The sequence below is a fragment of the Lynx rufus genome, unplaced genomic scaffold (assembly GCF_022079265.1).
Source record: "Lynx rufus isolate CCGP_SWC_20201006 ecotype Redwood Valley unplaced genomic scaffold, mLynRuf1.p SCAF_8, whole genome shotgun sequence".
Lineage (NCBI taxonomy): Eukaryota > Metazoa > Chordata > Mammalia > Carnivora > Felidae > Lynx > Lynx rufus.
Genome location: NW_025814896.1, coordinates 120,793,819 through 120,820,899, shown reverse-complemented (window position 1 = coordinate 120,820,899; position 27,081 = coordinate 120,793,819). Strand labels below are relative to the sequence as shown.

At 54.1% G+C, this 27,081-nt stretch overlaps 1 protein-coding gene across 3 annotated transcripts in view; it reads right to left on the bottom strand.

Moving 5' to 3' along the window:
* DNMT3A (DNA methyltransferase 3 alpha) overlaps window positions 1–27,081 on the bottom strand; it is a 99,929-nt gene that overhangs the window by 60,396 nt on the left and 12,452 nt on the right. For 2 of the 3 annotated variants that reach the window (XM_047067819.1, XM_047067818.1), the window contains exons 2-3: window positions 12,386–12,621; window positions 114–218 (exon numbers count right to left, since the gene is read on the bottom strand). In XM_047067819.1, coding sequence (XP_046923775.1) covers window positions 114–218; window positions 12,386–12,448 — 168 coding nt within the window. In that variant the 5' untranslated portion in view covers window positions 12,449–12,621. Of the gene's footprint in view, window positions 1–113; window positions 219–12,385; window positions 12,622–12,759; window positions 12,978–27,081 lie in introns of those variants that run through there. The other variant, XM_047067817.1, reaches the window with a different exon arrangement.

The window sequence follows — 27,081 nt, the reverse complement described above, 5'->3', positions numbered from 1 at the left end:
CGAGTCTTAACGCCCCCTGGTCCCCGCAGGACACACGTCACTGCTGTTTAGTGCGTGCGTGCGCGTGCGTGTGTGCGCGCGCGCTGGGGGGGAGGGGATGCCATGACACTCACCAGGGGGTGCTTGCGCTTCCGCCCAGGCCGCCCCACCTTCCGTGCGGTTGTGCTGGGCTCCTGCCGCTCCTCCTTGCCACGAGCCTCCTCCGGCTCCTCTCCCTCCTGCGGGTACAGACACAGCCTGTGAAGCCAGGGCTGGATCCAAGAGGCCTCCTCCCCTGTCCCACCCACACCCGTGACAGCCACATTCCCGGGGTCGTGCCAGGCTGTTCTTCCCCGGTGGGGATGATCTTCATCCATTTCTTGCCTGGCAAAGCTCAAGCTGCCCCTCAGAGTCCCATTTAAGCAAAACCTTGGGGAAGACTTGAGGGCAGACGCTGTTGCCCCAAGCGCTGTGCCGCTCTCCTTCCTGGCGGTCACGTTTTTCTCTAGCACAGGGTCACAACACATGCTCTGACAAAAAGTGTATTTCTGGATAGGAATTTATTTATATGAAACCAACCTTACACAAGTACAAAAGTTAAATTAGCTATGTATTTCATGAATCACCTGTCCTGTAAAGCATAAAATCACATGACACGAAATAGTAAATTTGGCGACTGGAAATCCGGGCAGCACTTGGCATGGGGACTGTGGCAAACAATGGAGGACTTTCACAGTCACTGTGATGTATCTGCCCTGAAGCATTCGCCATGCATGCCTGTCACCCCACAGGAGCGTCTCAGGGACACCGTCTTGGTTCATCTCGATGCCCTGCGTTCATGGAGCTCTGGACCAGAAGTTTGGTCTTGTGAGCCACCTCCCCCAGCACCTGACAGAGCCGGGCCCTGCACTGTCGTCTCATGGAGCACAGAGACACAAACCTAGAAAGTCCTCCTGCCTCACTGCTCCAGCCTGGCCACAAACCACCCACGGGTTTCTTCTGACTCAGCCGGCTCCAGCATGACTAATCACAAACAGAAACAATGATGGGGAAGGAGAAAGGGACCCTGACCCCGCAGAGGGATCTCAGGCAGCTCTTCAAACCTTCCATGATGTCAGGAGCCAAAGATGGCTTCCCAGTCCACCCTGGGGAAGGTGCCAACCCAGAGCCGCGCTGGTGCCACAGAAGAGAAAGGGAAGGTGCACAGGTTCCCTGTGGATTTAATCAAGATGTCCCTCAACATCCCACTCAACTTTCATTTTCTGTGATTTCAAAATAGCTTGTGGTTTGCCTGTCTGTGGGCGGGAGGGGAGGGTCCAGGGTGGAAAGAGAGAGTTTGCACCAGGACCAGAGACCCTTGACAGGCTCTTTTTAGGAAGACACGGCAGAGAAGCTGTGAGAGCAGAAAGGCCACAGAGGTGGCCTGCCAGATGGTGGGGAGGGTTCCACGAGGGCTCTGGGAGGCCTGAGTGCGGGGGCCGGGGCACGTGCCCCATGGGAGGCCAGCCCCCCGGCTCTGAGCTGTCCTTGGTGAGACCTCGCAGATACCCCGTATAAGAAATGATCACTTGGATCCCAGAGGAAATATTACCAATGCGGCTTAGTCTCTGTGAAGGTTGCAGTCGAATCTACAGAATGGCAGTGAATTTCAGGCGGAGGCAGTGCTTTTGTTCTGACTCCACCGCTGCTAACCGGGCAACATCTTAATCATTCTGACCAGGTAACCCGGCGTTTACAAAACACAGCCAACGTGAAGTCATGCAAAGGCGCAGGACTTAGAACAAACCAAAATGGGGCTGAGCCCGGCTTATCCATTAGCTATAGTACCATCTTCTCTGAGCCTCACTTTGCTCATCCATAAAAGGGGAATCTGAAGGTGTCCATTCTGCCTGCTTCTCAAGTTTTTCAGAGGACCGAACCAATGTTTTGTCCCCTTGTCTGTTTTGTCCGCTGCTGAGTTCCCAGAGCCTAGAACAGGCCCAGCGCTTAGTGAGTGTTCCGCATGCCCCCCACAGGAGGGGCTTACATAATGCCTGGCAGCAGGAGGCCTACTCAGCCCCTGCAGTTGCCTGGAAAGCACTGGGCCAGACCTAGCCAAGCCTCTGACCACTCCTCACGGCCAGGCCCATGGGACTGGAATGCACAAGGCAACAGGCAAGAACGAGGCACCGATGTGGATCAGGGTCAGGCTGGGTGGCCACGGGGTCTGGAAAGACTCCTACCGCCCAGAAATTCTGGCCTACGAATGATTTCTTTAACAAACTGCATTTCTTACAGAGGGATTCATCTGGTTTTCTAACTTTTACTCTGAACTAACCTGAGAAGTGAAAGTCATTCAGAGCCCCTGAACGGCACTAAGGAACCACAATCACCACACTGCAATGACCTAAAAACAATGACACTTGACATTTCAGGACCCGTGAGTCCGGTGCAGCCCGTGCAGAAGCCTTCAGGGGCCCCTGAGAGGCAACTGCTGTGCTACCCGAAGACTGCTGTAAGTTGGCCCCTTAGTGACACTGGCTATGCCTGACACAGAGGAGATGTTCCACATATCTTCCCCCCATTGAATTCAGCTCAGTGCAATACACCCCCAGAGGAAGGGGTGGGATGCCTGAATGCCATGCCACCTGACCAGGTCCTGACATGTTGAGAGTGTGGACATCACCGGGGCAGGCTGCCACATGCTGAGCCCGTACCTTGGCCCAGGTGCAGGGCAAAGTGCGATATGCCCGGTCCGGCATTCAGGCCTCACCCCTGGGTTGTGCATGAAGAAACCCAATCTCCCCAAGAGCCCGGGTCGGGACTCGAACTCAGGTCCGCGTAACAACTGGCCCATGCCCTTTCCATCAGACCCTTAAGTACGGCTTTGTAAAAAGCATGTTATTTGGGGGCAACACATCATTCTTCCGTGACGTAGTGATGTCACGGGGCAAGGAGAAGGGCGGTAAGGCCTCCGGCTCGGGACCTGCCTGAGTCCACACACACAGTCAGGGGGATGACACACAGAGAAGGAGAACAGATGGCTCAGGGCTGTGCCCCTCAAGGAGGCGTATCAAGAGGTCCATTCTCGCATCTGTCACGGAGCTGGCTTCATTCAATATCTTTGCTGATGGGTTGAGCAAAGGAATGTAAAATATGCTTATCAAATCTGTAAGCAGCCCTGATTAGGCAGCATCACTAATACTCTGAAAGGGAAGAATCTGATCCCCAGTGACTTGGAGCAGCTGGAAAACAGTAACAAATTTAGCAGGAACAGACATGAGCCCAGGTTGGTTTCCTCATCTGTCAACTCGACTAAGGGGACTGAATTAGTCAATCCCTACCGTGGGGGTTGGCAGGAAGGGGACAGAAATTCTAGTTGGGTGGGATTTGGAGAGGGCAGGGATGAGCTGGCCTTTCCGTCCTGCTCTTGAGTCACTAGTAACTTCAAGCCATCTAACCTGAGTCTCTCTTTGCTCACCTATGAAACGAGGCTGATAATATCTACCTTACAGCGATGCCGTGACAATTGAATGAGGTAATATATCAAGAGCTGACACATGAGAGTCACTGAAGAACTACTAACTCCCGCTCTACACGTCCTGACCAGAGCTATTCACAAAAGTGCACCCCTCCCTCTTCCCCTTCCCCCCTCCCTCCCCACCCCCAGGCAGAACCCAGTGCCCTGCATTTGCAGCCATCACTCACTGCTACAGACCAAGCCCAGCATCTGGCTGGTACCACTGCAGTGGGATACTCAGGAACACCGGCTCTCTGATCTTTCCAAAATGCAAAGCTGATTATGTCACTCTGCAGAGCTTAAGCCCTTGCTGAGGGGGCTCCCAGGGGCCTGCAGGATCCAACCAAGCTCCTTAGCCCGTGTGAAGGAAGTCCCCCAGGATCTGGCCAGCCGCCTTGGTCCCCCCTCCCCACCGCCTTCCTCCCACTCACCGTAAACAGACTGCACCAGCTGCAAAAGTGGGCTGCTTCCTTCCCCAGCACCGTGGCACAGACCATTCCTTCTGCCCCTCAGGTTGACCAGCAAATCCTTACTTTTCCAACCTAATTTCCTGGATTTCCTTCCTCTTGGTCCCTTCCTCTGACGGAGTCCATAGGTCCTTTCTCCCCATGGCACCAAATACCCAGCACTGCAATGGCCAGCAATTGTCCTGGATGGGCTGTGAGGGCCTTGGGGGAAGGGATTATGTCTTATCCACCTTGGCATCCCCAAAGCCTAGACCGATGCGCCTAGCATGAGGCAGGCACTCAAAAGACTTGATGAGTGACTGTCACATAGTAGGTACTCTCAGTAGGTGACTCCATACACACCGAGAGAGGCACACATGCAAATCTACAAACCTACAGTTACGTGAAGATAACTGTGCATGAGGCTCCGGTGCTGCCCTGAGCTTTATGATTTCAAATCAGGAAACAGGATGACTAACGTGTACTTTCTAGGCTTACACAGAGTCATGTCACTTTACATTTATGTAACTCTTTACAGCTCTCAAAGCACCTTCACATTTGGTGGCCTGTTAGGTTAGGTAGTTACCATCAGCCTTTCTAAACTTCTGAGGCTATGATTTGACCTAGATTTTTAACCCAGCTCACTGGATGGATTATTTTAAGCCACATACAACTTCTCATTCTGATGAGCTGGGCTATGACGATAATAATCTCTTGCAGTCGTACAGTAGGTGGTAATTAACAGAGCATTTTCACATACATTATTTCATTTTATTCTTCTGCTTTACAGAAAGCAGAGCTGGCATTATTTTTTTTTTTTTTTTTTCCATTACACAGGCGGGAAATCTGAAGCTCAGAGAGGTTATCTAACTTATAGAGATCAGGGAGCCAGGAAAAAAGGTCTTTAGAACCAAAATTTCAATCTTTCGACGCCCAGCTCATGGGTCTTTCCACTGCCACGTGCCATTACACCCTATGACGCCACGTGCTGCTGACGTGTGTCACCGTGTGCATCACAGGGAAACCGTGAGCGTGCAGGCGATCCAAGGTAAAGGCACACACCGGCATTCACATGTGCGTATCCACACAGCTGTCTCAGGAGGCTCACGCCTAGACACGGGACCCCTCCCCTAAAGAGATCTACGTCCCACCCAGAGACCGCTGGCAAGATGTACGTGCTCCCTCCAGAGCGTACAGAGGATGCTACCGACCCAGCATCCGTTGAGCAGATGTCTCAAGTTGGTGTTTGAGTTGAGGGGATGAACTTGACAGATCTAGCCAGCCACTTGCCCAGACCCTTTGGGACAAGAGGCACGTACAGCCTTGGCCAGCTAGCCGGCTGGCTTCCAGGGGCCGTCTGTGATCGTGGAATTCAATGGAACCGATTGGCCTCTCCGCCAGGCCCAGCCCCGTTCTGGGCAGCCCGAGTCCCAGCTCTGCAGAGTGACAGCCACAGGACCCTGCACACCACACTGAGCACATGTGCTCACAGGTGCCACACGCCCAGGCTGGGCCCACAGACAGGTGGGTGGCAGGGCACGCTGCCGGAGGACGGGCAGGGAGGACGAGGCTGCAGCGTGAGTGGCCACGCGGTGGCACCAGGAATGGCTGCACATACCCCCCAAAGTCCCTTGCTTTTAACGATCTCAGTCACCTCCCAAACTATCAGTCTTCTGTTCCAATTATTCATCAGTATTCAACAAGTATTCACTGTCCCCTTGGTCTGCTTCATATTATACATACTGAGGAAGGCCCCATCCCTCCCAAAAGGCCATGCCCCCGAGGGGTTCCCACAGCTCCAGTGCCCCATAAATGCCATTTGGAAACCCCAAATGTTCAAAATGGTGGTGCCTGGGGTTTCCCAGGCCCTCCTGCCAGGGTGCAGCCCTCCTCGACAAGCTGTGTGCCATGATGGGGCCTCACTGCCTTCTGGAATGGAGACTCCACTAAGCACATACCCAACACACTGCAGCCCGGCAGGTTAACCTCCGTGGCCTATGCAAGGCCAGGCTAATGGGTGTGCTCAAAAAATATTTATCCAGCACCTATTGTGTGTTGGATACAAAGATAAGCAAACAGAGCACTCAGTTTAGAGAGAGACAACACATAAATAAAAAAGCACCTCAGTAGAGTGTCCCTTCCGTGGACCCCAAGCCCACCCAAGCTCTACATAGCGCTCCATCTCATCCCCACCCCACCAGGCACCCCCTTTCCGGAGGCATTAGAACGCTACGTGAGGCATGATTTTTCTCGATTTATAGAGGGAGAGAATCCGGCTAAAACTACTTCATAACCGTGTGACCCTTTGCCAAGTTTCTTAGCCTCCCTATGCCTCCATTCCATCTCTCTAAAACGGGGGTGACGAGAGGAGATGCCCCCTGGGTTGTTGTGGGATTGAGTGAGTTAATTGCCAAGCCAAGGAAGCTCCTTTACATGCCCTACCACAGCGTGCAGACATTAAGTGGGATGATCACAAGCAATATCCCTCATTGCCCCGCAGCTCTCTGCAGGGCACGACCAGGCCCAGGTGCCAGAAAGGAAGGGCATCGTCCCCATTTCCCGAACGTCCTGGAATACCCACTCCAGTCTGCCCTTCTCCTCTGCAAAGCCGAGCTCGGCTGTTCCCACCCAGGCCCTGTGGGATGTGCTTCTTGGCAGGGAGGGGCTCCATCCCCAGCCTGACCATTTAAGCCATGAGGGACCTGGGGAACCTCACCTGAGCTTCTGAAGGGAGCCACAGCCCTTCCCGTCAGGAGTTGGGGCTCCCTGTCTCTTGCCTCAGTGTCGCTTCTATTCAATGCATGAAGGGAAGAGGGACCTCAGGCCTGTTTTTGAGGACCCAGGAATAACCTTCCTTCCACATGCCAGGTTCTCAGTGGACTTTCAACCCACACCACACCCCGCGTGCGTTTTCCACCCTGTCACCCCAAGCTCCTGAGATCCTGGGGGCTACATTGCACCTACCCCACCAGTGTGCGGATAGGCAGGTAGATAAATACATGGGTGGGTAGGTAGGTAGGTAGAGAGCAAGCTAGCTAGTTATCCAAAATAAGTCATAAGACTAACTTAACACATCAGGTCCCTGTGTTAAAAACACACCATGTAAACCTCTCTTTTCCCCACTCAGAGGCCATGCCGCTGAGTCACACGGCGCATTCCAGACGCAAACACAGGTCTGTCTCCAGAGTCCGAGTGACACCTTCTCAAGACTGTAGTGACTGCAGGTTACCTAAACTTGACCTGCCTACCTCCTTTTACGGTGCCTCAGAGATAGCACGTGTTGTATGAATTGAAGGTTTGTGGCAACCCCGTGTCAAGCATGTCTACCGGCACCATTTTTCTGACAGCATTTGCTCACTTCGTGCCACGTTTTAGTAACTCTTGCAATTTTTCAAAAATTTTCATTCTATTTGTTATGGTGATCAGTGATTACGACTTGCTGAAAGCTCAGATGATGGTTAGCATTTTTAGCAATGTTTCAAAATTAAGATCTGTACGTTTTTTAGACACGTTATTGCACTCTTGATAGACTACGGTATAGCCCAAGCGTAACTTTTAGGCACTGGGAAATCAAAAAGTTCATTTGACTTGCTTTATTGCAGTATTCACTTTGCCCTGCGGATCTGGAAAGGAACGTGCAGTATCTCCAAGGTACGCCTGTCATATCTAACGTAAAGAATTTTAGAGGACCTAAAACATGGGTCCCCGTCAGCTCAGGGGTGGACTGTTTACGTCACACGTCCACTCTACGTGACCAAGCATCTAATCGACTCCACTGAACTACAAACGGATGTGCCCTTAGTCGTAGCTGTGTTCTTGAAGAGGTAAGGGTAAAGCTACCTTTTCTGTTACCGTCTGCATGAACTAAGAGGGATGCTATTTAAACAACCCCTATAGTGACTATTATAAAGCAAAGAGCCGGCCCTAAGTATTGCTGTATGGGCATCTGAGTGTGATAAAGGCAGAGCGTGCCCAGAGTGGGCAACAGACCTGTGGACCAGCAAGAACAACGGAGAGGGGAGCTAGGGGAAGCCTACCCAGGGTGCCCTTGAGTTTGTGTACCAGAATGCAGGAAGTAGTCAGTGCCCAAGAGAAGTCGGCACTTGCCAGGCCTTTGGGCCAGGCCTTTGGGTTGGAGGAGGGAGCCCCGGCCACAGCGGTGGACACACACGCACACGGGCACACTCACTGTGCTCCCCCAGCACAAATATGCATCCACTGCTGTTGCTTCTTCCACTCAGCTTCTCCCCGCCGGATGGTAGGCACGGCTCGTACCTTCCTATCCCCATTCCTTTACAGGAATGTTTATTTAGTTCATCTGACAGACTTATGGAGCCCTACTATGTGCTAGGTGCCTGGAGAGGTACCTGGAAAGAAAGAGAGGAAGAGAAGGAAAGAGAATGGGTGCAGAAGGGAGGCAGACAGGCAGGGAAGGAGGCATGGTAAGAAGGAGGGTGTCCACAGCCCTGTCTTCATTGACCAGCGTGTGTCTGGAGTGTCTGTGTGTGTGCGCACGCACATACCCACAATCGTGCCCACTAGACTTGTGTGTGAATTCTTACTGGAGATGAAGTGCCCCCAACACCCACCCTGGGGCAAGAGCGCTGTCGCGAGGAGTAAGGCATTCCCTGGCCGTCCCGACTTCCAGTCTAGATAAATATCCTGGCCCCTGCAGCAGAAGCAATATGGGCAGGACCCTGGAGGCACCACTCATTCTACCTCTTCATGCAGGAGGCAGCCTGGTGGTCAGCAGCCAAGAGCACAGTCTGCCTGGGTTCCAAGCCCACTTGCTAGCCACTGACGAGCTGTGTAACCTTAGGCAAGTGACCGCACCTCTCCAAGCACCCATTTAGTCGTTAATAAGATGGAGGGTGAAAAGAATACAGCCTATTTTATGGAGCAATGGTCAGAATGAAATAAGATAATGCAAAGCACAGAGCTTAAAGTAGCACCTGGCAGATAGCACTCAGTGCATCTTGGCTGTTGTGTTTCTGAGGCCAGAGGAAAGAAAGAGGGGAGCGGCGTGATCGGGGGCCCAGCCTGGGGCTTGGACTCGTGGCCAGGCGCTGATTCATATTTGGGGAACTGAGGAGGCCTTTCCAGCCCCTTCCTGCTCCCTCTGCCCCTCCCCTCCCCTCCATGCAGGGCCTGACACCCCACCTCCATGCTCCTCCGCAAGCCAGGACCCTGGCTCCGGGCCTCCCTGCTGTTGGACGCGCCCCCCGCCCCACACACATCTCCCATAAGGCCAGCTCCCCCTCCCTCCATGTGGCTACATCTACCCACCCTGGAGAGAACCCCAGAGCTCTACCCCCCCCCGAATCTGCATTGTCCCAGACTCCCCACTTAACATACGGATGGCAAGGTAGGGGAGGCCACAGGGAGAAGAGGTGCTGGGCAGACCCCTCTATGCACTCCCAGCCATACGCACTCTGCCTCAGCCACCACTGCACCCAGCCTGCTTGACCCAGGCCCCAGGCTGCTGTTCTGTGGGAGGGTCTTACCCCTCTCATTTCCCTTTCTCTGCTATCCGCTATGTATTTCCTGAGCATCTACTCTAGGCTAGTCAGGCCCTGCCCTCCCCTCCCCCTGGATATCATCCACACCAGTACTTCCTAGATGCCCTAGAGAGCTAGTTAAAACAGATTGCTGGGCCCCTGCCCCAGTGTTTCTGATTTGCATTTCTAACCTTTCCAGGGGCCACTGGGGCTGCCGGTTTAGGGGGTCACGTTTTGAGAACTGCATGTCCACTACAAACTGTAATTCAAGGCCGACAGAAGGAAGCAAGGGCTTTGATCAGAGAGGAGCAGTGAAGATTAGGGAGCAGGCACACCGGGCAGAGGAAACCACAGAAACAGAGGCCTGGCAGCTCCAGGAAGTACCCAAGTGGAAGGTGCGTGGGGCGTGGCCGGGAAGGAGGCTGGAAGGGGCGTGGGGCCCAGTGGAGCAGGGGCCAGTGCGTGGCCACACCCCTTCCCTCTGGCTCACCAAACAGTTCCTTTGTGCCAGGTGCCCCAGGCAACTCTGCCAGGCTCCTTGGGCCGCAGCCCAAGCCCATCTTCCCCCTCTGCAGACAAGGCACCTCTGCCCCAGGCCTGGCTTTCTCGGGCCAGCGTGGGCGGCTGTGTCTCTACCCGCCCTCCCCGGTGGCTCCCTGGAGCTGTGGGAGCCAGCCCAGAGGTGCCAGGGAGGTGTGCCAGGTGAGCCGGCATGCGCGCTGTGGGCGTGGGCGGCTGGGGAGGAGCGCCCGCCATGCCCCAGCCCCCGTCTATCGGCCGCTCTATCAGCACCAGGATCTGGGGCTTGGGTGTGTGTTTGTTGCCGAGTGAGCCAGAACAGTTACTATGGGTAGATAATAATAGCAATCGTAATCCCTCATAATTGGACCAGACTTTGCTGTTTGCAGGGCATTTCCATGCCCGTGACCTCATCTGACTTCCACAACCACCCTGTAAAACAGGCACAGCCAGAGTCATGATCCCCACTTCACAGCTGAGCAAATGCAAGCCCGGATGGCCTGAAGTCACATCTCCAGGAAGTGGCATACTCAGGCCCGGGCCCGGGGACTTCTGACTCTGTCCAGTGCTCTTTCTCGATCTTGAACTGTCATCACAGGGAGCCTGATCCGCTACTTTCCATGCGAGGGAGCCAGGGCCTCTGCTATCCAGGGTGGCACAGTTCAGTAACAAGAGGAGTCCGGCCTGACTGTCCCCCCCCCCCCCTTTCCCCACCTGCCAGTGTATGGACTGGAGCTGTGTCAGCACCAGTCAGGGCATCAGGCCACGTCGGGAGGTCAGGGTCACCTAATCCAACAGAGGAGCAAAGCAGAGCTGGTGGAGGGAAGGGAATTACCCATAGCCTCCACTCAAGAGCACAGGTGGCCAGCTGCAGGTGGCCCTGACTCCGTGGTGGCAGGGTGTAGGTCTACTGCCACCCGAGATAGGAGTGGCCCAGAAGGCCCACGGGATAACCTGGACTACCTGTTATTTTCTGTGGGGGTCAGAGAGAAGGGGACTGGTAGCGCCTAGAAAGCCTGGCTCAGTGGGCCACGGCAAGCACTTTCTCCCCAGTTTGCTGCGTATACGCCCCCAACCGGGGCATTCTGTGGATTCCAGGCTGGGAAGGCAGGTGCCTGCGCTTTGTGCGCACACCTGTGCGTGTGTCCGCACGAGGACTGACGCAGGCGGGGCAGCGGGAAAGGTTCTGACCCACCAGGCTCTCATCTGGACCCACCACTGAGTATCTGGGCTCAGCGTCCTCACCTGTAAACTAGGGCCATCTGCCCTTGCCCCACCTGTTTCAAGGGCTGCTTCCAAGAACCACATGGATGGAAACCACTCAGAAAACCGAAACAGGCTCTAAGAATGAGCAAACCCAGGAAGGAGCTGAGCACGCATGGGGGAGGATAAGCAGTGAGCGGGTCTCAGGGCCACCCCTGACGGTGGCCAAGCAGAGGGGACACTCCTCAGAGTGCCAGGCGTCCACTGTAGTTCCAGAAGGGCAAACTATAACCCCCAACCAAGCATCACCACCCCTCGCTCCTTGCTCAGGAAAAGGGGAGCAGGCAGAGGAAACTGTGGGGACCAGGGCATGGCAGATAGGACACCCCAGAAAGGCCCGTGGCTGGCACAGCTTCCCCAGAAAGGTGGTGGTGGGGTTTACCATTTCACTGACAGAGGGGGAACACAGAATCCCAACGTTGGGGGTTCAGGGTGGCTTTGCCTACAGGTGGACACGGCTTGGTGAGGTTCCAAGGCAGCCTGTGGGGACCCAGCAGGGATCCCTACTGGTCTGCTGGGATCTCCTCTGATTTAGGCTCATCCTGGAGTTCAGCAGAGGGTGATGAAGTCACCTCTCATGGGGCTCTGAAAACAAGGAGGTCATTAGCTCCATGGTCAGAAGTGACACTCAGAGCCCGGGGTGGGGGTGAGGGGCAGGAAATCACCATCTCCAGGATGACTGGTGTCACCCTGTGTGGGAGGGGGAGCCCTCACGCGGCCTCACATCTACCAACCTCCCTGAATTTGTCTTTGGCCTCCCAGAAGCTACCGAATACCCTGGGGAAGCAGAGGCAGCTAAGACAGGTAAAGTGACCAACCCGAGGACACAGGGCCGGTAGGAGGCCAATCCAGAAAGGAATCTGGGTTTGGGGACACGCTGCAAGGCCGACTGCCAACACTGTACAGACCCAGGGCTTGAGCCTCTGCTCAGACACCAGGAAGGTGAAAAGCCTGGGTCCTGGAGCCTGATCACGTGGTTCAAGTTCCCACCGTACCACCAGGACTGAACCTCTACCAGCCATCACCCGAAGGGGGACATCACCCCCCTCCACCGCCCAGCGCGAAGGCTGAGCTGCGCGGTCCAGCGCTCAGCACACCAGAGCTGTCACTGCTCGGGGACGGGCCCTCCCCTCCCCTGGGCTTGGGGTCCCAGGGGGTCCCGGGCAGAGCCAGCCGCTCACCTTGCGGTCCTCCTCCCGCTCCGGAGCGGAGCTGCTGGTGTCCCCGGGGCCGCTGGAGGGCATTGCGGGCAGCTGGGCGGTGGGAGGCAGGCTGGGGCTGCGCGGGGCTGGGGGGCTGCTGGGCTTTGGGGAAGGAATTATCGTGGTCTTTGTAAGCAAGAGTTAGAACTTAGACATAGATCCCGGCGCTGAGGGAGACTCCTGCTGCCTGCGGTGTGGGCTTCCAGTGGCTCCACCTGTGGGGGAAAGACAAGAGGGGTCAGCAGGGCAGGGCACCCCCAACCCAGGCCCCACCTGACCCCCCACCCACACACCTCAGCCCCGGGGGCCTGTGAGGCCTGTTCCTCCGACCTCACTCCTCTTCCCAGGCTCACCAGCAGCTCCGGCCAAACTAGCACCCCAGAGAGTAGGGGAAGCCGAGGCCGACTCAGCTGGCAGGGTACTGCCTGGCTTCCCCCAGGGCCACCTCCTGCCTGCGAGGCGGCAACAGTCTCCCCGGGGCCTCCGCGTTGCTGGGGCGCAGTGGGCGCCACTTCTGGGACTTCTAACTGCCTCCTGCCTCCTCCCTTTTCTTCATTCACGTCTGTTCTCTCCTTTGAAAGCTTCCCGCACCCTCCCTCCCACCCAGCCACCCCCTGGGAAATCCCAGAGGTCCCCAGCCCCGCTACATTTTCCTTCTAATCTGTCCTCCCCTCACGCCCCCGCCCCCATACCGCTCCCACCACGTGGAGGAAGTGAGCTGCAGTCACAGGATGTGAAATGAATGTCAGCTCACTTTAGGACCAGCGCCTGGGCCCAGAGAGAGCTGAGGTTGAACTCGGGCTGCGGCCAGGCTGAAGGCCTAGGTTTGCAGTGCAGTCTGGAGGGCGCCCCGGTGGGGAGAGGCCGAAGCCAAGGCCACGGCGACGGCTGACAGGAGGCTGCTTCCCCCCCACCCCCACTCGGGCCCCACCAATCGGCACCATTTGCCTGGGGAACCTGGTGGGCTTGAGGGGGCCCTCTGCACCCACCCTGCTTGATTTTAGGGGCTTTTTCATCTTCCCTGCTTCAGGTGCGGGCCTCAAGCCAGTGAAATCACAAAGCCCCCGCCGCAGGCCTCTGCTCGGGGTGGGGGTGTTGCGGATTCAACCCCCTTTGCTCGGAGACACTGAGTTCTGGGCTCCCCACCCCCCAGGAGGAAACCCGGGCCAAGCCCCTGCCTCCAGTGCACCCGCCCGCGGGGAGGGGATTGGCAGGAGAAGGAAAGTGGGAGGCAGCTGGATCTGGGCCCACCCACACCCTTCCCCTTCCAGTTCCCGTTCTGCTTCCCGGGCTTCCCCTCCCTCTCGGGCTCCTTCTCCCATCCCCCTCCAGCCAAGGCTCCCTGGAAAACCAGGCACTGGAGAAAGCACAGGCTTGGGTCTCCCACGGGCGCGGCCCCTCCCCCAGGGACGGCGGCGGCTGGAAGGTGGGTTCTGCCCAGGGTGTGTTGGGACAGGCTGGGGCTGGGAGGAGCCTCCTTAGGGCCAGCACAGGAGGGGCTGTAAGTTCAGACCCCAGTGGGCTGTAGGTGCTCCAAGCCCCCACAGGTGAACCCGAAGGAAACCCCAGGTGCTATGCAGACACGTAAGCTCGGCACAGTACTGAGCCCCATGAATGTTTGCTGCCCAAATGCACGAGTGCACAGACAGCAGGAGGAGTATTGCTTTAAGTTTCAGACACGGTGCTAAGCACGTGACACGCTGGCCTGCCTTCCTTCCTTCCTTCCTTCCTTCCTTCCTTCCTTCCTTCCTTCGGGGAGCTTCTAGTACTATTACTATCCCACGTTTACAGTGGAACCTAATGTTCAAAAAGGTTAGGATTTGTCCATATTCTAGAGTCAAAGCAGAAACTTGAATCCAGATCTCTCTCACTAAAGCTCTGGGGGGGGGGGCTGTCTGTGAAGCTTTGTCCCCCAGCTTATACCACCCCACAGAAACAACTCTTGAGAGCCCATTAGAGAACTGGTCCAACCCAGAGCTCCATAAAGCTTCCCTCCATTATCAGCCAGTCATTCCCCCTCAAACCCACACCCCGTTTGTTAGCACAAACATGCCCAATGGCCTTCCCACCCCCCCCCCAACCACATCAAAACCTTCAAAAGGATAAGGGAGTTATCTGGTTGGAAAGAATATTGAACCCAGAGTCAGCAGATGTGGGTTCTAGTCCTGACTCGGGCTTCCCACCCTTAGTTTCCTCAACCGTGAAATGGTCGTTATCTACAAGGGGTCTTCTAGCCCCTCCCGGCCAAGCTACTGGAGGCTCCAAGGGCAAAGGGGAGACGCAGACAAGGCTGGGACAACTTCAGGAGCCCCAGAGCCCCAGAATGGAGTCGGTGAAGACCCAGGCACAAAGTAAGAGGCAGATAACCCTCCACCAGATGTTTGTCTCAACACTGCCCTGAGGCCCAGAAACACCCAGGGAGCGTCTGCAAGAAAAAAAAAAAAAAACAAAAAAAAAAACACTTTCAGAGAACCTCTGGTTGCCATTGAAAAGAGTAGGAAGTAGGAGGGAAAAGCGGAACATCACAAGGCATTGACCCTGAGGGCAGACACCCCGGAAAGGAAAGGAAACCTCTTTCCTCCTCCCCTTCCTCCCCATATCCCCCTGGTATCTGAGCTGCGCGCACAAACTCACCGCAAACTCAGCTGACCTGGGTCAGTCTGTAGGTTCCTTTGTGTTACTCAAGGGAACAGATCTGTCAGAAAGTGCTCCTCAGAATCACCCAGCATCATCTAAAACCATCCGGCATATGGTCAGGCAGGCCACGCACCGCACAGCCCAGGGGGCCCACGGCGGTGGCCAAGCTCCAGGACTCGACACGGCGCTTCCCACCTGCCCTTGGAAGCTTCCTTCTCTCAAGCAGCCCTGCTGAGAGGAGCGGCCAGCTCCTGGGCCCCCGGTCCCAACCCAGCGGCATGTGTCCACCACGACGACGGTCCTTCGCCAAGCACGGCTCTCTGCTGCTCCTGGCGCCGAAGCCTCCTTCTCACCGGTGCCAAGGGCTGTGCCACAAAAACCACCACCAAAGAAAAATCCATGCCAGGAACCCTACCACCAAGGACAAGCAGCTTTTATTTCCTTCTTTACGCTTCTAAATGTCCACAGTGGCCGTAAATAATGTGTATAGCAACATCTTTAAAAAATGCTTAAGGAGGGGCGCCTGGGTGGCTCAGTCGGTTAAGCGTCCAATTTCCGTTCGGGTCATGATCTCACGGTCCGTGAGTTTGAGCCCCGCGTCGGGCCCTGTGCTGACAGCTCAGAGCCTGGAGCCTGCTTCCAATTCTGTGTCTCCCTCTCTCTCTGCCCCTCCCCTGTTCATGCTCTGTCTCTCTCTGTCTCAAAAATAAATAAACATTAAAAAAAAAATTAAAAAAAAATGCTTAAGGAATCCCATCAGAAAAATGTCTGGGTATCACAACCTACACAGTCACCATTATCACTCTTCAATTCCAAACCCGCTGTGGATAAAGGACAGGGATTTTGAATATACACACCAAATTTCACCACCGTCTAAATCCAAGTTGGTAAAAAGTTTTTTTTGTTTTGTTTCTCAAAACGTACAGTCACGGGCTGGGGCCGAACAGAGAGGAGACACCCCACCCCCCCACGACATTTTGGGGTCTGGAAAGCAGCTTCGTGATTGCCAAATTTCAGACAAAACTGATTTCAAATCAACCTCAAATCAATCAGATCAGACCTGCTTTATGACAAGAATCCTCAAAAGACACTTGAGACAATAGCACCAGATATCTCCCAGACCAGGGGTGAGGGGCATGGACAAGGGAAAATGAAGAAGACTGAAGGAAAGAAGTAAAAGCCCTAGGTCCTGTCCCCGTGGAGTCCGAAGGTTTACTCTCTGGAGAGTACAGAACAGAGGGGTCTCTGCACAGAGAGTTGACTGGTGCAGCTGAGAGCAAAGGTAATATATCAAAATCCGGGAGACGAAGATTATTTTAAACGCTGACGTCGAGTGCCCCCAGCTTTTCCCCACTGGGCTCCCAGAACCCTGGCAGCCCGACCCTCGCCTTCTCTGGAGAATCTCATTAGTCCGAGGGGATAGGCCTGCGGACATAGATGCTGCCACCAGAAGCCAAACGGTGTCCAAATGGCTTGTTTAGGTCAACCAGGTGGGTCTGCCGCACAACAAGCCCCAGCATCATGCACAGGTCTTCTAATCCGCTTGTTCGTCCCCCGTGCTTAATCCTGTAAAGGACCATCATGGACCAGTAGACGTCAGAGGGAAGCCTCTGACTTGGAAGACAGAGACGAGAACGCAGAAACCCAAACCAAACCACAACTTGGAAAACCTAGACTTCAGGCCCAGATCAGACGCCGCGTTCATGAGACAAGAACGTGGCGCGATTTGAAGAGAACACTCAGAGAACAAAACAGATTTGCCGAAGGTACAAGTCATGCTAGCAAGATGCAGAACACAACACAAAGGTACTCCAAAGAGAAAAATGGAAATAGGAGAGGACAGGAAAGAGAGCTTGAGAACTGGTCTGGAAGTTTCATCTGAAAAGCAGGCATTACAGAAAAAAACAAAACAAAAAAAAAAAAACGGGAGAAAATTACCAATGAAATAATTCAAGGGAATTTCCCAGAGCCGAGACATGAGTGACCTGGTTGAAAAGACCCACCACAAGGCACGTCACTGTGAAATCTCAGAACACTGACATCAAGAGAGGATCTTGCAGACCAGGAGAAAAAGTGACACATAAAGGTCCAGGAAGCAGAATGGCTTCGGATCGCTCAACGGCAATGTGGAAAGCAAGAAGACCAAGGACCAATACCTTTGGAATTCTTAAAATAATTCTCCCGTTAGAATTCTTTACGCAGCCTCGTCATCATTTACGTGTGATAGGAGAATATATTTTCCAGACACTCCTTTCTCAGGAACACAGGAAGATGTCCTCTAAGACACACGAGACAAGGGAAGGGGATCTCTGGGATTGAGGTGGAAACAGGACAGGTGAAGCCATCGAGGGTCACTGTTCGGATCAAAGCAGCGTCACCTAAGCCTCAGGCCTGTTGACTGCTGTCATTGCCATGCCCTTGACCATCGAACGGTCTTTTTAATCCGACAAGACTACAGGTGTCACTCCCTGTTCCCACTCTGCCATCTGAACTCAGGAACTGAACGGATTTGGATATTGACAGGTATCTGTCCTGGACGATGTGCTCCAAAAAGGGGGAGTAAACCAGACAAGAGGAAGAAGGCGAGATCCAGGAAACAGGAACTTCGACCCGAAAGAAGGCAGAGGGAATGCCACGGAGGACCACAAAAGGAAGCCACAGAATGGCAGCCACAACGTGCCACACAGCTAGAACTGGAAAGAACTTTCCAGCAAGAACTGGAAAACTGGGTCTGGAGCATGTAATATTTGATGTGACTGCCCTATGGAAAGCCACACCAACAGCTATTAGAAGGTGAGGCAGCAACTAGCAAAAGGTACAAAGAAAATAAGGCAGATGCAGAAACCAGATCATTGTTAACTTCAGTGGAAAAAAAAAAAAAAAGGAAACGATTGCAGTATACTATAAGGCTTAGCTGTGAATACAGACGTGTTAGTTGATTTAACAAATATGTGTGTGTGTATACACACCTATGTAATGCATGTGGGTATATATACATATGTGTGTATATATATACACACACGTATATATATATATACACACACACGCATATATATATACATATATATACGTATACGTATATATATATATATGCGTGTGTGTGTATATATATATGTGTGTGTGTGTATATATATGCGTTTCCTGTTGCTGCTGTTACAAGTCACCACAAAATTAATGACTTAAAACAACACAAATGTTGCAGTTCTGGGAGACAAAAGTTCAAAATGGTTCTTGTCACTGGACTGAAAATCAAGATGTTGGTAGGGCTGCACTCCCCTCTCTGGAGGCTCTAGGGAGAATCCATTCCCTCGACTTTTTCGACTCCTGCAGGCTACTCACATTCCTTGGCTCATGGTCCCTTCCATCGTCAGAGCCAGCAACGGCCAGGCTCTCTCTTATCGCATTACTCTGACTCCACTTCCAGAATCACATCTCCTCTGCCTCTCCCACCTCTGTCTTTCATTTCTAGGGACCCTGGACCCACCCAGAGAATGTAGGATGATCTCCCCATCTCGAGATCTTTAACTTAATCAGACCTGCCGGCAAAGTCCCTTTTGTTACATAAGGTAACATATCCACAGGTTCAGGGGATTAGGATGCGTCCCTCTTGGCGGGGATGGGGACGTGGCAATATCCTGCCTATGACACGTATACACACGCATACATTCATATGTGCATAAAACATTTTTGAAAGAGCACTGTTAATAGTATGCCCTACCACGAGAACTATTTAGGAGCAGAAAGGCTGGCCGTGTAAGGGAGCTGCATGCCTACTTACTAAATAGGAAATCAATGGGAAATGTCTAAAATGGAAGAATCAAAAATATGCACATGCCTCAGAAACGTGAGATGCAAAATTGCTAGAAGAAACAGCTAAAAGTGGTCGCCTCTGAGAAGGAGAGGGTGGGAGGGTCTCTTTGGTGAAGTGATGTTGGTCTTGACTTCTTACGTGATGCGTATGTACTGCTGTGAGGAAATAAGACAGGAATGTTATGGGGCGCCTGGGTTAACCAGGCGGTTAAGCGTCAGCTTCAGCTCAGGTCATGATCTCACGGTTCGGGGGTTCAAGCCCCGCGTCGGGCTCTGCGCTGCCAGCTCGGAGCCTGGAGCCTGCTTCGGATTCTGTCTCCCTCTCTCTCTGCCCCTCCCCCGCTTGCATTCTGTCTGTCTCTGTCTCTCTCTCTCTCTCAAAAATACATAAACATTAACACAATTATTTTAAAGAGGGAATAGGGAAGGGCAAGAGGGCTTACCTCCCAACTTCAACCACTGGTTGGCGTTGGCTTCTATCCTCCTCTACGAGTGCGTCTAAGCCCTTCTACCTTGCTGCTCTGTGAAACCATCACTTCCCACAGCATGACCATGACCAGTGCCTCACGCCCACACACAGTTCCATCACCAGCTATAAAAGGGGTGCCTCCCTCCCTGCTCCCCCACCCCACCCCTCACCGAACGTGTCTAATCCCTCCCCGTACATCACTTCCACCAAGCACAGCCCCTGCCCAGGGTGCTGCACGTCCCTTCCATTCCTCCCAAAGTGCATCTGTGCTCGCCATGGCTGCCCACGTCCCTAACCGCAACACCGGCTCATTCAACAGCCCACCTCAGCCGAACACCCACAGTTGAGCCATCCCTGCCACGTCACCTGCCCCCCCCCCCGCCTCCAGCCTGCCACCACACCGTCCCCGGCGCCGTCCCCACCTTCCTCACCAACCCCAACCCCATCAGCACCTCCCCAGCTCATCACCCCAAGTCTCCCCTCCAGGTTTGCGCCCACCGGCACTGAGACCGTCACCCCGCTATGTCACCTCAACAAGAGCCTGCGCAGAACGATTCTCTTCCAGGAACAAAACCAGAATTGCCCCAAACCTAAATCCTTTCTCCATCAAAAACAATCCCGGGGCGCCTGGGTGGCTCAGTCGGTTGAACTTCTGACTTCGGCTCAGGTCACGATCTCACGGTTGGTGGGTTCAAGCCCCCTGTCGGGCTCTGTGCTGACAGCTCAGAGCCTGGAGCTGCTCTGGATTCTGTGTCTCCTTCTCTCTCTGCCCCTCCCCTGCTCACGCTCTCTCTCTCAAAGATAAACAAAGATTTTTTTTAAATTAAAAAAACAACACAGTCTTGATGTCATCATCGTAAGAGCCCCTTCCACTCCATCTCAAGTGCTCGATCTGCATCGCTGAAAAACATAGACCATCTCTGGAGCAGGCCCTCCCTCCCCCTCCGTCTAAAGTCTACTTTTCCCCTTGTGGACTTTGCTTGTTTCCAGCTATCTACCCCTCCCCACCAGGGGGCTTGGGGCCTATTTGTCCTAACCCCACAACTCACCCCAGGCAGAGTGAGCACGTGACCAGGCGGGGACCGTGGTGGTGCAATGGAAAGGCTACAGGGTAGGATGTGAGTCAGGAGCGGCTGCCTGCGGGGGAGGGCTTGCCTGAGAACAAAGAGCTGAAGACAGAGGGATGGCACACTGAGGTCATTGTCTAGGCCCCCGAGAATCTAGCTGTACCTGGAGGCAGGGCATCTCTGAAACTCGCAGTAATGGAAGCCTTTCCCTGCTTGGGTGTGAGTGAGTCTGTGCCGTGGGGCTGACAGTCCTGACTCATATGCTAATCTCAGCCTCCTAAAGGGCTTCTTCCTGCATGGGTTCAAATCCTGACCTGCTTACTCTATCAGCTGTGTGACCTGGGGCAAAACCATGGCCCGCGGCCTCAGTTTTCTCAGCTGTAAAATGGGGTAATAATAGGAGCCACTTCACAGGGTTGTTGTGAGAATTCAAACGAAATTCATTGAACATGCTTACAAGGGTGCCTGGCACAAAGAAAATCCTCAGTACATTTAAACAACTGTTAGTCCCTGACTAATCCAGCCCACGGTTTTCTCTCCTTTCTTGAAATCCCCCGAGTGCCCGTGAGCGGACGTCACTCAAACAGGAGCTTGTACTCACGAAGCTCCCACGACGTGCCAGCCCCTGTGAATAGAGCTTTACAACCGCAACATCTTGTTCATCGTCACGCCTCACTCCGACCTTTTGAAGTGGGGACTCTCCCCTCCCCCCTCCCCGTTTTCCAGAGGAGAAACGTGCGGTATCGAAAGGTTAAGAAAGCTGCCCAAGGTCATTATTAAGTGGTGGAGCTGGATTCACATCCACGTCTGTCCCACCCTGAAGTCCAGAGTTTTCCACTTCATCATGTCCTCTTACAATTAACATGTGGCTGTTGCAGACATATTAACTTTGGGCACAGATTGGTCTGAAAGCAAAGTTTCCAGTTAGCCTCCCTTTCCTGGTGAGGCCTGTCTGCGGGGAGGGCAGGAGTTGGCGTGGTGGTAAACAACTTTCTAATCATAGTAGCCCGGGCTCTGCCCAACGCGTCAATCATTCATTCAGCTATTTACTGGGTACCTACCATGTGCTCGGCACTTGCTAAGAGACTCGTATGGTCCCATTTCATCCTTGCAACGATCCTGTGAAATGTATGAAATGGTTCTCTTGTTATTCCCGTCTTATAGAAGGAAAACCTGAGGCTGAGAGGTTTAGTACCTCTCCAAGGGAGCACAGGTAGAAAGTTCCAGGGCAGGATTATGAAGCCAGGTCCATCTAACTCCAGAGTCCTTACAAACATGGCAGCACTTGGTCACGGATGAACGTGCTGAGCCTACACTGCACATCATCTGTCTACGCCCCTGGTGTGGCACCAGCCCAGAGATAACAGCGTCATAGCTGAATTTCCTACTGGAGCTTGGGCGGAGCTACAAATGCACCTTGTGGATGACCGAAGGCAGGAGAGTAATCGTGTGCCCCTCGCCACCTAATCATCTGCCAGGGTGGCGATAAGCTCCGGGCCTAGTAAACTGGGGGCCGGTAGGAGGCTGAGGGGAGCGATCAGGGCCTCCGAGACAGAGATGTCTATCTGCCAAGTCTTTCCCCCTACCACAGCCTCTCTCGGTCACAAGACTGGGCTGGATGGGGGGCGGGGCGGGGGGGGGGTCTCCTTTGGACTGCTCATTCCCTCTCAGCGTGAGTGAGATGCACATCATCATACCATTCCTCTGGCTTCCAGAAACATCCCTCCCATCCAAACCACCAGCTGCACAGAGAATACCAAAAGCCATTGGCAACAGGCCAACAGTCCTGCCATCCTGTTGCCACTTCAAAGCCCATCTGTCTGGCTCTGGAGTCACAACAAGATGACCTGTGGTTGTCACACTACCCTCGAGGCCAGGGCACCACCAGTGTGAGCATTTATGATCACACCAAACCTGCTGCCACGATGGTGGCAACACCGGCAGAGATGAGTTGAATCAGACTCCTGTGCTCATACTAATGGTTACCATGACACAGACCCGAAAGCAAGGAGGGAAAAAAAAGATTTATACCCAAAATAGATGCTGGTAAGGAGCCGAAGTTGTCCTTGGGCATTAAAAAGAACCAGTACAGACTTCCGTTAAGGAGCATGCAATTCTGAGTGTGACAGGTCAGGAGATGCCTGACTTGTGGGGAGCCATGGGTGCTGGAGCAGTCAGATGGGCGTCCCGGGCCTTGGATCAGAGAGCCAGGGTGGCCAGGCTGCGGGTCCACATGAGAATCAGCCACGTGGGCCCTGGCAGGGCCTGCTGTCTGAGCAGCCGTGAGCGTGGGTCCGGTCCTGTCCTCCCCCGGAGGTAGCCCATGGTCCACACCTGCCAGCTCCGGGACCTCTTCACTTACTCCCTGTTGACCCCTGCCTGCGGCCCCTGCCTCCTGTCTCTGAAACCGTCTAGGAGTGCGAAACGTCATAATCCCCGAAGGGGACACCACCATGGTTCCACTGGAAAGTAAGTCCACAGCCTGGCTTTTTTTGGACCCCTGCGCCACTGAACCAAGAGCCCCCAAAAAGGAGTTACTCCACTGGCTTGCGTGATCGATCCTAGTTACCACACCACTGAGTTGCTGGTTCGTAACAGAGACAAGGAAGACCACATCCGGAATCCAGAGGATTCTCTCAGTCACCTCTTAGAACTTCCAAGCCCCAAAGTTAGGGTTAATGGAAAACCTAGAGTAACAATAACAACAACATAAAAGACAGACCAACGAGGGATTCGGATCCTTCGAGAATCAAGGTTCGGGCCACTGCACCAGGTAAAAGAAGCCTGGCCTGCTGACATTCCAGTAGCGCACAGAGGAAATCTAGGGTGGATAACGGGAGAAAGGAGCCAGACATCAAACGTGGCCTTGGGAACAAACACAGAAATGAAAACAGTAGTAGTTTTGTGTACTTTCTATTTACTCGATACATATACGTGTTTATTTGTACATGGTAACCGTTTTTCTTCTTTTTCCTCCTTCTTCCCATTATTTCATATACAAGCTGTTGGAAGTTAAATTTATACTTTAGTCTTTTTAAAAAAAAAAAGATTTTCTTTTTAAGTAATCGCTACACCCAACGTGGGGCTCGAACTCACAACCCTGTGATCAAGAGTCACATGCTCCACCGACTGAGCCAGCCAGCCTCCCCTATACTTTAGTCTTTAGGTAACAGAATAGTCAGTGGCACTGTGACTGAACTTGAGAAGCTATTCACGTAGACAGTGGCTGATCCAGTGCTTAGTGGGACTCTTCGGGGAAAAGGGTGAGAAGAATTGCTTGCCGTGTCTTGCGAGGTAGAAACACGGCTTCGATTGTAGTTGCAGGGGAGCCCCAATAGGTGTGAAAGGTGCAAATGCAGTTGTGCGGCCAAAGGGGTAGATAGACTGCCAGTTAGCGATTTGTTCATCCTTCACTTCCTGCTCGGTGAAAATGGAACCAGGCCCTTGAAGTGTTTCTCCTCTGCCAGCAGGCACAGCGTTAGACTCTGCCACCAGAGGGTACTGGAGGGACACTGAAGAAAAGGGAGTCTTCTTTCCTAGACCTGGGGAGCTCTCCCGGAGCTCTGTACACAACTTCCCAGGCCCGGGCTCCTGCAGCGAGGGGGCTCTGAAGCGCCTGGTCTGGGGAGTCCCTAACAGCCGGCAGCAGCCAACAGCTCCACCCGACATTCCCCTTGGGTAGTTTAGTGGCAGTGTGACCCATGCGTAGCTTTCCTTGGGACCCAAAGGATGGCTTCCGGTGAGTTCCAGGGGCAAGTCTCCAGCAAGGTCTTCCAACGTGTCTCCACAGTCAGCTCCCTGTCATCCAGGGAGCCACAGCCGTGCCCTCTCCATCCAGGTCGGGATATCGGCCCCGGCGTGGGCCTCTTCCCCGGACGCTCCATGGTGACCCCCGGGGAAGCGGCTGGTCTCACACGTGCTATTTCTAGATTCTCTGTAGTTCGGTTTACGTCTCACCGGCCGGTCTCTCACTACTCCCAACCCCAGTTGTAGTTAACACGTCTTGATGGTAAAACTTTTCCTGTTCGGATCACGATGTGCGTTTTGTCTTCTGAATGGACTCTGATACGGTCACCCACAGCCTCAAAGGACCATTTTCCATCCTCGTGGTCCTTGAGTTCAATTAGGCCTCCTCGCCAGCTAACCGTTACCCTGCTTCAAGCACTCGATCGGCCACCGTTTGCTGAGTGCCACTGCTGAGCCACAAGACGCACTACTTCTGGAAGCTTCCAAGCCAGTCGATTCTCTGGCTCTCAGTCCTGCCCATGCCTTCCCCTGGCTCCATGCCCTTGACTCTCCCACCCCTCGGGCCCCTCTGCTCTGTCTCGGGGGGCAGCTACTACTGCACAGCGGGCACCCCCGTGGGGCACGCGGTCCCCTCTGCGGAGACGCTCAGGCACCGGGGTCAGTACAGACCCCCACTTTCTGGACATCTCCACCTGGCTGGTTTGCAACCACCTAAAATCCCACTCTTCTAGACCCAGATGCCTCATGTTGCCTCTGGCTTCTCTCCCTACGCAGTAGTGGCACCACCCTCCCCTCGGCCGCCGAAGCCCCAAACCCTGAAGAGAACCGAGGTCCCCCTTCCTCCTCAGTCCACCCGGCACCTGATCCTGTCCTCGGGCCTCTATCCTCCACCTCCGCCCTCCGGGCCCTTTGTGCCACAGGTCTCGACCTTGGTGGATGTTCTACGACGGGGCTCCCTGCCTCTTGCATATCTACCGCCCACCCCGGCCTCTCAGCAAAGAGTTTCCACGGCACGTGGCCTCCTCCATCAAAACCTATGATGCCTGATGAAAACGTTCTGAGATTGCCTGTGGTGATGGTCGCACAACTCTGTGAATGTACTAAAAACCATCGCATTGCACACGTTAAACGGGTGGATTGTATGGTATGTGAATCATATCTCAGTACAGCCGTCATTTTTTTTAAAACCCCATCGGGCCTATGATTTTCACGCACAGTAAAATCTGAACTCTGGTCCAGACCTACACGGATGGCTCACCACAGCGTGGCCTCACCCCCCCACCTTCCCAGCCGACCCCATCATTCCAGGGCCGGTCACTGTCCCCCAGCTCACACCCTCCGTTCCCACACCTGTGACTACACCCACCCCGTCCTCTCTTCTGAGGGAGTCCCCTCCCCTCCCCGTCCCTCAGCACCCCCTATGCCCACTGCTTCTCCTCGACCACCCATCCAGTGGTCTTTAATCAGTGTCTGTCACGTGGTCATTTCGCTTTTCATGTGTATATGCGTGTGTCTGCTTTCCCAAACAGAGGAGGTCAGAGTTCATGTCTTGCACCTTGCTGTCCCCCCAGACAGCTCACAGCTGCCTCCCCCCTCCTCCCTGTTCCGGGTGACCCTTGAGGCAAAGAGGACTGTGTGAAATCACTCCCAGGCAGCTGCAACATCCCCAGCACAGTGCTGCGGTGCCCCGAGTGACCCCCCACAAGCCCCATTCCAGGGGTCGCTTAGCAGAGCCCCCCAAGGGACTCTGCCCACAGTAAGGCCCTCTGCGGGAGCTCCTGGCTTCCTGCACCACCTTTCCCAGGCCAGAACATACACCTGCTGTGGGGTTTGCAGGCCCCACTGGCCCCCAGATGCACAGGGTGAAGGGGGTCATGAGGGTCCTAGGTCAGGGTGTCAGTGAACCACAGGAAGCAAGGGGGGATGGCCTCCCACACCCCTCCGGGCCCTTGGAGGCTGAGTCCCCACATGGCCTGTTGCCACTCTCTCCCCACCATCTACGCACATGCTTCTTCCACTCACGCTTTCTCACCCTTCTCCGAAATCAAGTGACCACCCAGCTGACCCCCTTCCAGGCCACAATTAAGATGTCCCTGAAAAGGTCTTCAGGGCCTGGGAGCTGCTATCGGGGCACAGCTCCTCTCCACCCATTGCTACATGAACTACTCACTTGTCCCTGATTTGCTTTCTCCTCACCCTCTGCCCCAACCAAACCAAACGTTTTGTGAACGGGGTCGAGGGGAGGAAGTAGAGCTCCAGATTCTGGGCAGTGCTTCTCGGAGTCACTAGCCCCTGGCAGCAGCCCTGGGGCCTCTCACTGCCCCCCCCCCCAACTTCAGCCCTAGGGAGGGTCAGCCAGACTCCACCTCAAACCCTGGCCCTGCCAGTCAGGGACACAGGCTTCGGTGTCTGGTCTGTGCAGTGGAGTGAATAGGGGCCCCTATTTTAAGATATGAGAGAATCCAGGGCGCCTGGGTGGCTCAGTCGGTCAAGCATCTGACTTTGGCTCAGGTCACGATCTCACAGTTTGTGAGTTCAAGCCCTGGTTCGGGCTCTGTGCTGACAGCTCAGAGCCTGGAGCCTGCTTCAGTTTCTGTGTCTCCTTCTCTCTCTGCCCCTGCCCTGCTCACACTCTCTGTCTCAAAAATAAACAAACAAACAAAAAAGGATATGAGAGAATCCAAGTCAAGCTTTTAGCACAATGCCTGGGACACAGTAGGCACTAAATAAATGTTAAGTCTTTTAAAAAGTATTATGTGATTAATCAGGGCAAAAGGCCAGTGAAGTGTCCTTAGAAAACCTAGACTCTGGCTTAAGATCACATCTACAAGTGCCTGTCGCTCAAGGTGGCCTGACCCAGAGTCATCTCTCCCAGCTAAAGCCCTCGTCTGCCCCTAATCCCCCAGTCCAAGGCCCCTGGCTACAAGTATGGGCAACCTCTTCAC